Source organism: Myxocyprinus asiaticus, chromosome 21 (genome assembly GCF_019703515.2).
Source record: "Myxocyprinus asiaticus isolate MX2 ecotype Aquarium Trade chromosome 21, UBuf_Myxa_2, whole genome shotgun sequence".
NCBI classification, from domain to species: Eukaryota; Metazoa; Chordata; class Actinopteri; order Cypriniformes; family Catostomidae; genus Myxocyprinus; species Myxocyprinus asiaticus.
Genome location: NC_059364.1, coordinates 47,187,221 through 47,200,215, shown reverse-complemented (window position 1 = coordinate 47,200,215; position 12,995 = coordinate 47,187,221). Strand labels below are relative to the sequence as shown.

At 38.9% G+C, this 12,995-nt stretch overlaps 1 protein-coding gene across 4 annotated transcripts in view; it reads left to right on the top strand.

Annotated features, from left to right (window-relative positions):
- The window catches only part of LOC127411721 (uncharacterized), a 33,871-nt gene that overhangs the window by 9,644 nt on the left and 11,232 nt on the right, over positions 1-12,995 (top strand). For all 4 annotated transcript variants that reach the window (XM_051647425.1, XM_051647424.1, XM_051647426.1 and 1 more), the window contains exon 2: positions 108-173. In XM_051647425.1, coding sequence (XP_051503385.1) covers positions 108-173 — 66 coding nt within the window. The remainder of the gene's footprint in view (positions 1-107; positions 174-12,995) is intronic.

The window sequence follows — 12,995 nt, the reverse complement described above, 5'->3', positions numbered from 1 at the left end:
TTGCACCGTTTGTTAGATTTAAACTCCCTTTATGAGCAGTAAACCTTTGTATGTTCAGTCTGTTCATAGTCAAGTTGACTTGATTTTTATTTTTTTTCTCTGAATAGGTCTTGACAGTATCTTGAAAGTGTTTTTTGGGACACAAGTTCTGGAGGATCTCAGGCTTTTAAAAGGTATGTTTTTCTGAGGTAATGGTATTTATTGATTTAACAAAAAGACTTTACTGTTGGACTGACTGAATGTGCTAAATACAGATGTGTTTGTGCTTTTTAGAGGGGCTGTTATTGTGAGTGCTGTGTTAATAAATGGTTTTCAGTTGGCCTGGGTAAAAATATAGAATTTCCGATTGAATCCTGATCCTTATTTGAAGAATCCGGATATTGATTCTTAAAATCACAAGATCTATCTTTTAAATAAAAAGTAATCGAACTGCATAGTTTGGGGCCCTGTTAACAGCATTAGCTGAGAGAGAATTTTGGATAAAATGGACATTGTAATTGAAATATACCCAGATTAATTGGCATTAAATCTAATTGAATCAAAATCTCAATCGAAACCAATGAAGAGCTTGTGAATTGGAATTGAATCAAGAAATCTATATCGATACCCAGCCATAGTTTTGCTACTGGTTAAGAGGTGAGACAAATCTACTCAAATGTGTTTCAGTATATTCAGTATTAAATAACTACCGTAATCAGTGGAAGTTGGAATTTGCTGATTTGTTGTTCCTTGATTAGGCAAGGCAAGTGTATTTATGTAGCACATTACATACACAGTGGTAATTCAAAGTGTTTTAAATGGAAATGATGACAAAGTAAAAGATAAGAACAAAAAGATAATTTATGCCAATTATTTTTATCTTGTCTGCTTTTCTAGATCGAATTCATCACCTAAATGTGAAATTTAATTCGCAATAACAATAGAAAAATCAAAGTCTGCAAAAGGTACCCCAATTGTGATGTGCTGCAAAACATTATGAAATGGAACTTTTATTAAAGATCTCTTTTGTGCTGCCTAGCAATAAAAATAATGGTTTAGTTTAGACTTTAAAGGTTTGCAAAACACTAAACTTTATTGGTATAGTTGTGTTGCTTGGGAAGGCAATTTATAGCATGTTGTATTTAATTTTAAGGGGATAGCTGTAACATTTTATTTTTCATTTTTAGACTATTTTCTTATTTCAAATTTGAAACCAATAATGAGTACCTCTTCTATTGCTACATATGGGGAGTCTGAGTTCCTCCCCCATATTTTTCTTGAGAAGGTGTGATCATTGCCTTTGCATAGGTGCATTATATCCGCTCTGAAAACATTGGCAGCCAGTGGAGGAATTGAATGTATTCCTGGCGAGGCTGACAGAGCTGCAGACTCCATTATAGGGATGCACCGATACCACTTTTTCTCTTCAGATCCAATTCCGATATCGGAAATCTCAGTATTGGCTAATACCGATCCCGATCCGACACCAGTGTTGTTTTTTTTTTGCATTATCAGTTTAGAATATCTTTACATTATTGTGTGGAACTAATTGGGAGTACTCTTTAATATGTAAAGAAACACAAACCTCTAACTACACATTATTTCAATATAAATGTATAGCTTATAAAAAAAAAAAAAAAAAAACTTTATTATTAACTAGTATACTGGATAATGTAGCAGCAAAATTAACAGTAATTCCAGTATAAGTCATCAGTAGAAAAAAAACAGTGGCTTTTTCTTTTTTTTTTTTTTTTTTTTTTTTTAACTTGTGTCTGGACTTTAAAGGATTCAGATCTTTTTTTTTTTTTTTTTCAATTTAGTTGTAAGACATCAGCTCACTTTTCATTCACACAGTTATTTTTTTGGAACCCATTCAACTTAAATATTATTATAAATTATAAACAAATACTAATGATGACAATAATAATAATAATAAATTGTTATTAATATTATAATTATTGACTTTTAATTTGAAATACAACAGTAATATATTTAAATCATGCTCTTTTTAAACACTCACGCTTTTATTTTGACATTCTGAACTCTCCAGGAAGTCCTGTATGTGTCTGTTTGTAGGCAAGTTCACAGTAGTTTAATTCGCTGCTTATTCAAATTCTGGTAAAATGCACCTCTAAATACATATTATAAGTGAACCAAACTATTGAGCATCTACATCTGAGATGCTGTTCATGAGTAGCAATCAAATATTGCGCACCGCATGAGCCTGCGCGTGAGTTTGTGTCAACAGAGCAGCACCATTCACTAACACACTGGTGCTGCGCATACTGTATATTTACTTATAAACACAGCCTTTTGTGATTCACAAAGCTATCGCACGTCTTCAAGTGGCTTTGAATAAAATACACGAGTCTTATGAACTACTTTAATTGTGTTTTAATGGTTCTTTTATGACATTTTTGGAGCTTGACAGTAATGATCATGACTAACACACAGTTTCGGATTTGGATCGGGCTCGTCGAACTGATACCCGATCCGTCTAAAAGCTTCAGTATCGGAGCCAATACTGATCCAGGTATCGGATCGGTGCATCCCTACTCCGTTAAAAAACTAAAACCTCTGAAATGTTTGTTTGCATTGTGTATTTTTACACAAGTTTCTAGATTAGGAACAGTATGCTGGGTTTTGCTTTCCATGATTTCCAGGGACCTTTCTTCCTTTTGTAAGGGCATTTTTTTCTCAACTGATAAAGTGACTCTGTCATCCAAATACCTCAATGTAATCAGTTCATTCAATTTTAGTAATAAGATGTTTAAATAATTAAATAATTGCCTGATCTCTACACTGCATTACATGCATTGTGACTGAAACACTTTCCATGTTTTTCTCATTCACATATTTCCAAATATTTTTGCTATTAAGTTAACATACAACACTAATGTAATGAAATGACACAGAGGAGGAGATGACCCAGATTTGGAACGAGGAGCTTATTTAACAAAATCCTCATGCCAATTCACACATCTGTTTAGTCAGATATATTATTAACACAAAAAGTGGTTAATGTTCTGTAATTTAATTTACATTTATTATTAAGAAATTTGTGGTATTTGGTTAAATTTTATTAGTAATTTCTCATACCTTAAAAAATAGTAAGTTGATGGGTAAGGAGAGTCACCTGTTCAGTATGTAAAGCACTTTGAGTGTAGTGTCAGAAAAGCGCTATATAAATATAACGCTCTTTCATTAATTCATTCTCTTCTGCACTTTTGGCCTCTAGCAGGTGAGTTGGCTTTTCAGACAGATAGCAGCTGCATAAATGAGCTGGGCCGATGAGTAGGGAAGTATAGCACAGGGAGCCATAGTGTTAATAAATAGGAATGTTTTTTTTTAATTGGCGGGACAAACAGTCACAGAATTTACAGCTGGAGCGTGACAGCAAATTGATGTGGAGTGAGAAAAACATAGTGTCCTTCTCTGTGGGTTGATTATGCGATGATCCACCACTGACTTTGCATCATCAGCACAGTAGAATAATGCAGAGAAATAGCGAATATGAAACGCTTGTGTGAATGGCATTTCTCACGTGACATGGCAAAGGGAAAGCCATCCCAGATGTGCATGACTTTCTTTCTTCTGCAGAACACAAATGAAGATTTTTAGAAGAATATTTCACCTCTGTAGGTCTATACAATGCAAGTGAATGGTGACCAAATCTTTGAAGCTCCAAAAAACACAAAGGCAGCATTAAAGTAATCCATACGACTCCAGTGGTTTAACCCATGTCTTCTGAAGTGGTTTTTGGGTGAGAACATACCAAAGTATAATTAGAAATATAATATAAATGCAACTTTATATATATCTAAGTTTGAAGCTCGATTACACTTCCTGGTGCATGCACATGCGCAGAGTGCTAGATGGCGCTAGGAAGCGTAATCAAGCTTGAAATCATGATGAGAAGAACTACTTAAAGTTTGCAAAACCATGGACTCGCTGTATGAAAGACAAGACTGAAGCAGCGATGAAGAGTTTGTTGTTGATTTGCTCAACAAGTGCACTAGTAAGTCGCAGCAATTGTATTAAAATATATGGTTAATAGTCACGGAAAATATCTGGAAAGTTGTTTATTAAAAAGTGATACAAAGGCAAACATGTCACCAATGTTGGGTATAATCTGACTACAAAGTAGTTACTTTAATGCAATTACTTTGTAGTAAAAAAGTATTTTTAACACATTACAAATTCTTGTAATCTGATTACATTCACTGTCTTTAAGGTAATTACTTTAAAGTACATATCTTGGGTGCACATTTCTAAAATATTATTTTTGTAGAACACATTTAAAACTCAACTTATGTTCATATGTATGTCTGTGTTTCTGTGAGAGCCGAAGGGATAACACCCCATAACAAGTCATTGTAAAGCCCAAAGTATAGTTTGAAAGCCAGAGTGTTCGACTAAGCATTCGTGTCAAAACCAAAGTATACTTAATTTGACTGCATGCTATAAAATACTGGACTATTTCTCATTTCTCTATTTGAATAAAGATAAATATCTGTATTTCTGTAATAATTTAGCATGTGGCATTGCTGTACGGTCTCAAACCTTTATTTTGCCAGAAAACTGAAGGAAGATGGTTTCTGTTGATAACAGAAACCGTCTGTGCTCCTCCTTCCATGCATGGTTAAATGCTCTCATTTCCTCTTTCCACACAAGCCCAGTGCCATGGGGTTATTTAAGATTTGTTTAGACACTTGTAATGGCCAAACATATTTGTATTTACGCAAATGTGAAACTGAAGTAAATCTGGAGCGCTTTAAAAACAATGCAGTTAGCACGTTAGCGGCGCACATGAACCAAACCGAATTCGGAGCACATCTGTTTTGTATATAACACACAATTAGAGCACAAGATTACATTTTTTTCATGTCCATCGAGCAAAGAACTGCTCTGAGACCGCTGAAACACCGTATCATTAGCCTCATGTTTTTTTAGCATCCTTAATGCAGAATGATCCACTTCAGTGTAACTGGAGTACTTTAGGGCGATCTTTGCTACGCATTCAAAAGCGCAGAATATTAAGATAGCGGGTACACATCTAGTTTACGTCATCCAGCAGTTTAATCCTTTTTTACTGCAACTGTTTATCTAAGCAGTGTCAGACAGAACAAGCAAAAGATCTCTCCAGAACACCTCATAAATAGGGGGGCATTACTCACAGCAGAGGATTTAACATCAGACAGTAATTGTCTTGAAATGTATTGTTGATGCAGCACTTTGATGGCTGTAACAGCAGCAGTGCATGAAACGATTAAACCTTAAACATCTGAAGAGATTTCAGAAGGTTTTACTGTGCTGACTGTTATTCACTGTAAAGCACAGCAAGCTATCATGATGCAAAAATGTTCTTGGAGAAGAGACATCTCAATTAAAGGAATATTGCGGGTTCAATACAAGTTAAGCTCAATCGACAGCATTTGTGGCATAATGTTGATTACCACAAAAATTAATTTTGACTTTTTAAATTGTTTTTAATGAATTGTAAACATATATATATATATATAAAATCAACATTTAAACCCCACAACCCCCCTCCCCGACCCCGCCCCCCCCCCCCCCCCCCCCAAAAAACAATATACATTGTGGTCAATATACATACATACATATACAAACATACATATATATATATATATATATATATACACACACACACACATACATACATACATACATACATGCATACATACACGCACATAATAATCATACAAACTATAATACACTACTCTCTCCACACCCCACCCGAGAGCCCTCCAAAAACTCCAAATACCTGCCCCATTTCCGAACAAACTTATCCAAGCCACCCCGTCTTCCAGATGACACCTCCTCATAAGCTGCCACCCTCCCCACCTCCGTGTACCACTCCGGATATGGGGGTGCAGCAGCTGACCTCCAACCCCTCAAAATAACCTGCCTGGCGATCATCACACATGTCAGAACCCAGTTCCCTATATGGCCATCCCCCACATCGATGACCGCCCCATCGCCCAGAACACAAAGTCTGGGGCAAAATGAAACCTGAGTGCCCACCACGTCGCACACAAAATTCTGAACCTTCGATCAGAATTTTTGGATCTCGACACACCACCAAAAAACATGGGCCATGTCTCCATCCTCCGATTGGCATCTCCAGCAGGTGGGTGTGTCTTTAAGACCGAGCCTATACAGTCTAGTGGGGGTCCAATAAAATCTGTGCAAAATTTTGAATTGTATAAGACGCACCCTTGCATCACTAGATGCAGACTTAACGTTTTTAAGAACCTTAGCCCACACTCCCTCCAATGCCAAGTTGAAATCTTTCTCCCATACTCTCTTGAGAGAAGTTAAGGCTCCGTCCCCCATACTCTGAATTAACAGGGAGTAGTACACTGATGCCTCATGACCTTTTCCAAAAGCCGCAATCACCTCTCCCAAAGCATCTGCCTCCTTAGGGGGATGTGTGCTACTCCCAAAAATAGTGCAAAGCAGGTGGTGCAGTTGTAAATACCTATAAAACTGAGGTCTGGGGATCCCAAAATGTTGGACCAAGTTTTCAAATGATCTCAACACCCCACCTTCATATAGGTCACCGAGTGTAGCAACCACCCTCACAATCCACTCTGACCAGCAGAAAGGAGACTTGCCAATACATAGTCTTGGGTTCTGCCATATGCTCAAAGCAGCATTTAAATAAGTGTCCAATTTAAACAATCTGGACACTTTATTCCATACCGAGTGTAAATGCGAAATAACGGGGTGTAACTTTTCCGATTAGTTTGATAGAGATGCTTTGTAATGGCGAAATAGGGGCAAGAACTGCCTATTCAATAACAAAACAGGGAGGGGCTCTCTCAGGTGGAAGAGACCAATGAGCCAAATGTCTGAGACTGAATGCATAGTAATAAAACAAAATCTTGGGTAGGCCTAGCCCTCCTTTGTCTATCGGCCTATGTAACATATTAAAATGCAATCTGGGATGTTTACCATTCCAAATGAAGGACTTCGCTATGCTATCAAATTACTTGAAATAAGAGAGGGGGACATCTACAGGGAGAGATTGTAGCAGGTAGTTAAATTTTGGAATACAATTCATTTTAATAACATTAACCTTCCCAATCATCGATAAATTTAATGAAGCCCACCTGCCCACATCGCTCGAAAACCTTTTTATTAAAGGGTCAAAATGAACACTAACTAAATCAGACAAATTTGCTGGGAATAAAATCCCCAAATACTTAATGCCCTGTTTGGGCCACTGGAAGGCGCCCGGCTGAAAAGCCGTTACTGGGCAGTGCGCTGTCAAAGCCAAAGCTTCGGATTTAGCCCAATTGACTTTGTATCCTGAGAACTTGGAAAAGGAATTAATAATTCTGTGGAGGCAAGGCATAGATCTAGTAGGTTTAGAGACAAATAATAAAATATCATCTGCATAAAGCAGAAGCTTATGCGGCAGACCTCCCGCCACCACGCCTGGAAAATCATCCTCTTTTCTTATCACCGCTGCTAATGGTTCCAGGGCAAGACAGAACAATAATGGGGAAAGAGGGCAACCCTGCCGAGTGCCCCTTTTCAAAGTAAAATAATCTGAGATTAATCCATTTGTTTGTACCGCTGCTACAGGGTGTCTATAAAGTAACTTAATTCAACCAATAAATGTACTCCCGAACCCATACATTTCCAAAATCTTAAAAAGATAATCCCATTCTACCATATCAAACGCCTTTTCGGCATCAAGTGAGATGGCAGCGATTGGAGATTGTTCATTCGCTACTGACCACATGATATTGATGAGACGCCTGATGTTATCAGCTGCGGCCCCGAATAAACCCCACCTGATCTATATGTATAAGAGATTTCATAACTTTACTTAATTGATTAGCCAAAATTTTTGACAATATTTTTACATCTAGTTGGATCAAGGAAATTGGATGGTAACTTTTACACTCGCTTGGATCTTTGTCCTTTTTAAGAATCAGACTGATCTGGGCTTGTGTCATGGTTGGAGGAAGCTTTCCATTCTTTAATGATTCAGTATAAACTTCTAACAAAAGTGGAGCCAGTTCTGTAGCATAGGACCTAAAAAATTCTGCGGCAAAACCACCTGGTCCGGGAGCCTTGCTAGTAGGTAGGGACTTAATTACCTCGTCAAGCTCCTCCAAGGTTATCTCGGAATCAAGACAGTTTTTTTGCTCAATCGTCAGTTTAGAAAGATCTAATGGTTCTACAAAGTTTCTAATATCTTCATCAGTAGACGAAGACATGGAACTATAAGATCAATATAGAACTCTTTAAAGGCATTATTAATATCAATGGCTGAGGTAAATATTTCACCACCAGCAGATTTCACTGAGGGAATGGTAGAAAAAGACTCTCTCTGCTTTATATATCTAGCCAAAAGCTTCCCTGCTTTGTCACCCGACTCAAAGTATGACTATCTTGCCCTGAATAACCAAAACTCCACTTTCCGCAACAAAATAGTATTATATCAATTGGGTCAATTCTCTGAGGCCATCAGCTGACATACGGTGCTTCAGCTCTGCCTCTGCACTTTTAATATTTCCTTCCAACTCCACGAGTTCTCGTGCTTTGGATTTTTTGATGAATGAGGCATGCTGTATGATCCGGCCCCTAAGAACCTCTTTAAGTGCCTCCCAAGCCACGCCCACAGAGGTTACTGAGGACTAGTTGGTCTCCATTTAAACATTGATTTCAGTCTTTAACATTTGTTGGAAATTAGGATTTTGCAGATGGGATACATTAAGGCGCCAACTATATGATTTCTTTTTCTCTATATGTGGCATCACCTCTAAACTCACCAGGGCGTGATCTGAGACTAAAATGTTTCCAATTGAGCAATCAACAACAGATGAAATTAGGGATTTGGAAATCAACAAAAAAAAATCTTTTAATTGATTAAATCTTATGGACTGATGAAAAAAATGTATAGTCCCTACCAGATGGGTTCAAAAGTCTCCAAATATCCGAAAGACCGAGATTTTTACACATCCTGTGAAGCGTCAGTGTTGCTCTAGGGGGCTTACACACTTTTGCTTCACTATGATCAAGGACTGAATCCATCAAAAGATTGAAGTCTCCTCCCAATATTATATCATGAGGGGTGCCAGCGGTTTGCAACATCCCTTCAAGATCTTTAAAAAAGCCCTGATCATCAGCGTTAGGTGCGTAAATATTAGCCAAAATCAACCTTTGCCCTTGAATTTCAGCTAAAACAATAATTACTTTTCCTAATTTATCTTTAATCTGTTTGAGACATTTGAATTGTAAATGTTTATTAATCAATATAATGACTCCCTTGCTCTTACTTGAGCCAACACTAAAGAAAACATGTCCACCCCATATCTTCCCAAATTTTTCAGCTTCCTGCAGGGAGAGATGGAACACTATATCATATTTCTTACGTTTAAGAAAAGAAATAACCTTCCTTCTTTTTTATGGGGTGCCCCAACCCATTCACATTCCATGTGGAGAGAGATAGTACACTTATATTAACAACTGACATATCGATATAATAAAAAAAAAAAAATTGTGTGCCAAAAACAAAATTATGAAGACCACATTCCCCATTAGTGAAACAATCAACCCCCGAACAAAACAAACAGAAAAAAGAAAAATGTGCGCATTAACCCCGCGCACGACAGCGCCAACCGGCGACAATCCCTCTAAACTCAAAAGGTCCACGAACGCCCTCGAGTCCCCACGACAAAAAACCTAAAATGTCGCCCTGCTTCCTCAAGAGTAAGTACAGCGAGTCAGGCCCACTCACATGAGAAACATCCAATGGTTTACTCAGACATTGATTCTATAAAAGACATTGCCAGATTTGGACATGTGAATACTTTGCGACCGACCTTCGTTTCTGTTCTCAGTTTGGCCGGGAACATTAGAGCAAACGAGATCTTTTTCTGATGTATGAGTTCCTTGCATTCCTTGAACCGATCGCGTTTCTCTCTTGTCGAACTCGCAAAGTCCGGGAACAAGAAAATATTATGGTTCTTCCAAGAAAGCTTACCTTTGCTCCTCGCCTGGCGCAACACAATATCTTTATCGGATGATCTCAGAAATCTGGCCAGAATCGATCTGGGCCTGTCTCCCTCAGCAGATCTCCGAGCCGGCACTCTGTGAGCTCATTCGATTTCCAGCTTGTGGCCTGTTATGTCGAGCAGACTCGGGAAAAACTCGTCTAGGAATTTCACCATATCTCTGCCCTCCTCATGCTCAGGAATTCCAACAATTCGAACGTTATTCCTGTGGCTTCTATTCTCAAGATCTTCAATCTTGTCAAAGAGATGTTCCAAATCAACTTTGGTCGCGGGCGGATTAGCAGTTAATTCCCTCTCCGAAGATTCCAGAAAATCGATTATTTTTTCAACATCAGTCACTCTTGTAGCTACCTCAGAGAATTTTATTTCCATCGCCGTAATCGATCGACGTATTACAGCAAGATCCTCCAAGTCAGCAAGAATCTTCGTCAACATCACCGACATGTTGGACAATTGACGCTGGATTCCTTCTCCCGCCGCACCATCCAAATCGAGTCCCCGGTCTGTAGGCCTGTCGGGGCTTTCATCCTGAACACGCAAGTGTCTTTTAATGTCTCCAGAGCCCGAGGATTTTGACTTCTTTGACATGTTTTGCAACAAAGGGCAAATATGTAACTGGGTGTATCAAATTTCACCAGATTATAACATGAGAATAATCGAAAATTCAGCATAGTATGCAGAGCTCGTCGCTCTCACGTCCGCTCCTTGCATGGCGTCACATGACCCCCTGTCCCTCCTTTTCTTTTAAAAAAGCAAAAATTGGGGCCTGGGAAGCTCAGTGGTAAAAGACGCTGGCTTCCACCCCTGGAGTTCGCTAGTTCGAATCCAGGGTGTGCTGAGTGACTCCAGCCAGTTCTCCTAAGCAACCAAATTGGCCCGGTTGCTAGGGTGGGTAGAGTCACATGGGGTAACCTCCTCGTGGTCGCTATAATGTGGTTCGTTCTCAGTGGGGTGCGTGGTGAGTTGAGCGCGGATGCCACAGTGGGTGGCTTGAAGCCACCTATGTCTCCGTCGCGACGCGTTCCACAAGCCACGTGATAAGATGCGCGGGTTGATGGTCTCAGACACGGAGGCAACTGGGATTCATCCTCCGCCACCTGGATTGAGGCGAATCACTATACCACCACGAGGACTTAAAAAAGCACACTGGGAATTGGGCATTCCAAATTGGGTGAAAAAAAAAAAGAAAACAATGCAAAAATTGAGTTTCCGGTGAGGCACTTATAAAGGAAATGAATGGGGCCAATATTTAACATTAAAATACTCACGTTTTCAAAAGTATAGACACAAGACATAAAGGATATGTGTATAAACATGATTTAAGTGTGATAAAATCACTTACTAACTGCATCTGTGTAAAGATATAGCCAATTTTACAACTTCGTTACCATGATGATGTAATGTCAGCAAACCCTAGAACAACTGTAAAAATGACAATTTAAACTTTACAGCTCAAATAATACACAAGTTTTAACAGAAGAAGTAATGTAAGTGCCTTAATAAAATTATAAGCTTCACATTTCTGCCTTTAAAATTGGCCACATTCACTTCCATTATAAGTGCCTCACTGGAACACAGATTTGTGCTTTTTTTAACGAAATGGAGGAATGAGTCTAAATAAATTTTTGTGGTAATCAACATTATGCCACAAATGCTGTTGATTGAGCTTAACTTGTATTGAACCCGGAATATTCCTATAATGTTAGAATTGCCTCTCCCATTAAAACCACCACCACTAAAAATATTAATGTTTGTAGTCGACCCAGCTAATTGACTTGTCTTTTGTTGGACGACTTGTTCGATTAGTCGACCACCCTGGCACATCCCTAATCTCAATGCCGGCCCACTTTTCCACTGACTAAAAATCCCGAACAATGATCTAACCGACAACATTACTACATGACTAGCCCACAAATGCCCACAGCACATTGCAGTCTTTGCTTACAATGACACTGGAGTCATGCCAGTCCAGTGCAGATGAATGAGAAACAAGCAAGAGTAAAAGATCACTATAGGGGGCCTGGGTAGCTCAGTGAGTATTGATGCTGACTATCACCCCTGGAGTCACGAGTTTGAATCCAGGGCGTGCTGAGTGACTCCAGCCAGGTCTCCTAAGCAACCAAATTGGCCCGGTTGCTAGGGAGGGTGGAGTCGCATGGGGTAACCTCCTCGTGGTCATAATTAGTGGTTCTCGCTCTCAATGGGGCACGTGGTAATTTGTGCATGGATCGCGGCGAGTAGCATGAGCCTCCTCATGCGGAGTCTTCATGGTGTCATGCACAACGAGCCACGTGATACGATGCACTGATTGACTGTCTCAGAAGCGGAGGCAACTGAGACTTGTTCTCCGCTACCTGGATTGAGGTGAGTAACCACACCACCACGAGGGCCTACTAAGTAGTGGGAATTGGGCATTTCAAATTGGGGAGAAAAGGGGATTTATATTTTCTAAATATAAAGAGAAAATATAACTTACTTGTGCTGTACATTCCAAGATACCTCCAAAAGATGTCTGCATTAAAATAATATGAATAAACTCATTCTGAATATTTTTCAGCATCCAACTCGTAGTCCACTCAGTAGTGATCACCTCTGGAAGCATTTAGGCATAAAATATATCTAACACAACCGCATATTCGATGTTATTACTCCTGTAACTAATGTAGTTTGGGGTAGGAAACAAGGTTTTGAGAGGGAAACGGTGGAAAATTAACCTCTTCATCTCTGCATTAGCTGCTTTGATGCCAGGTTTATTTACATGACAGGCTTTTGAAGGAGTCAGTCCTATCACCGGAAGAGCAAGTTATGATATTTTGATTAAATATAAAAAAATAAAAATAAAATAAGAAGCAAATATGCATGAATAAATCATTCCCAATATGATCAGTAACAAGCATTTGTAAATGGGGTCAGTTTTGTTTTAATGCAAGACTTGAATAACTCTGTGTTTGCATTGAATTC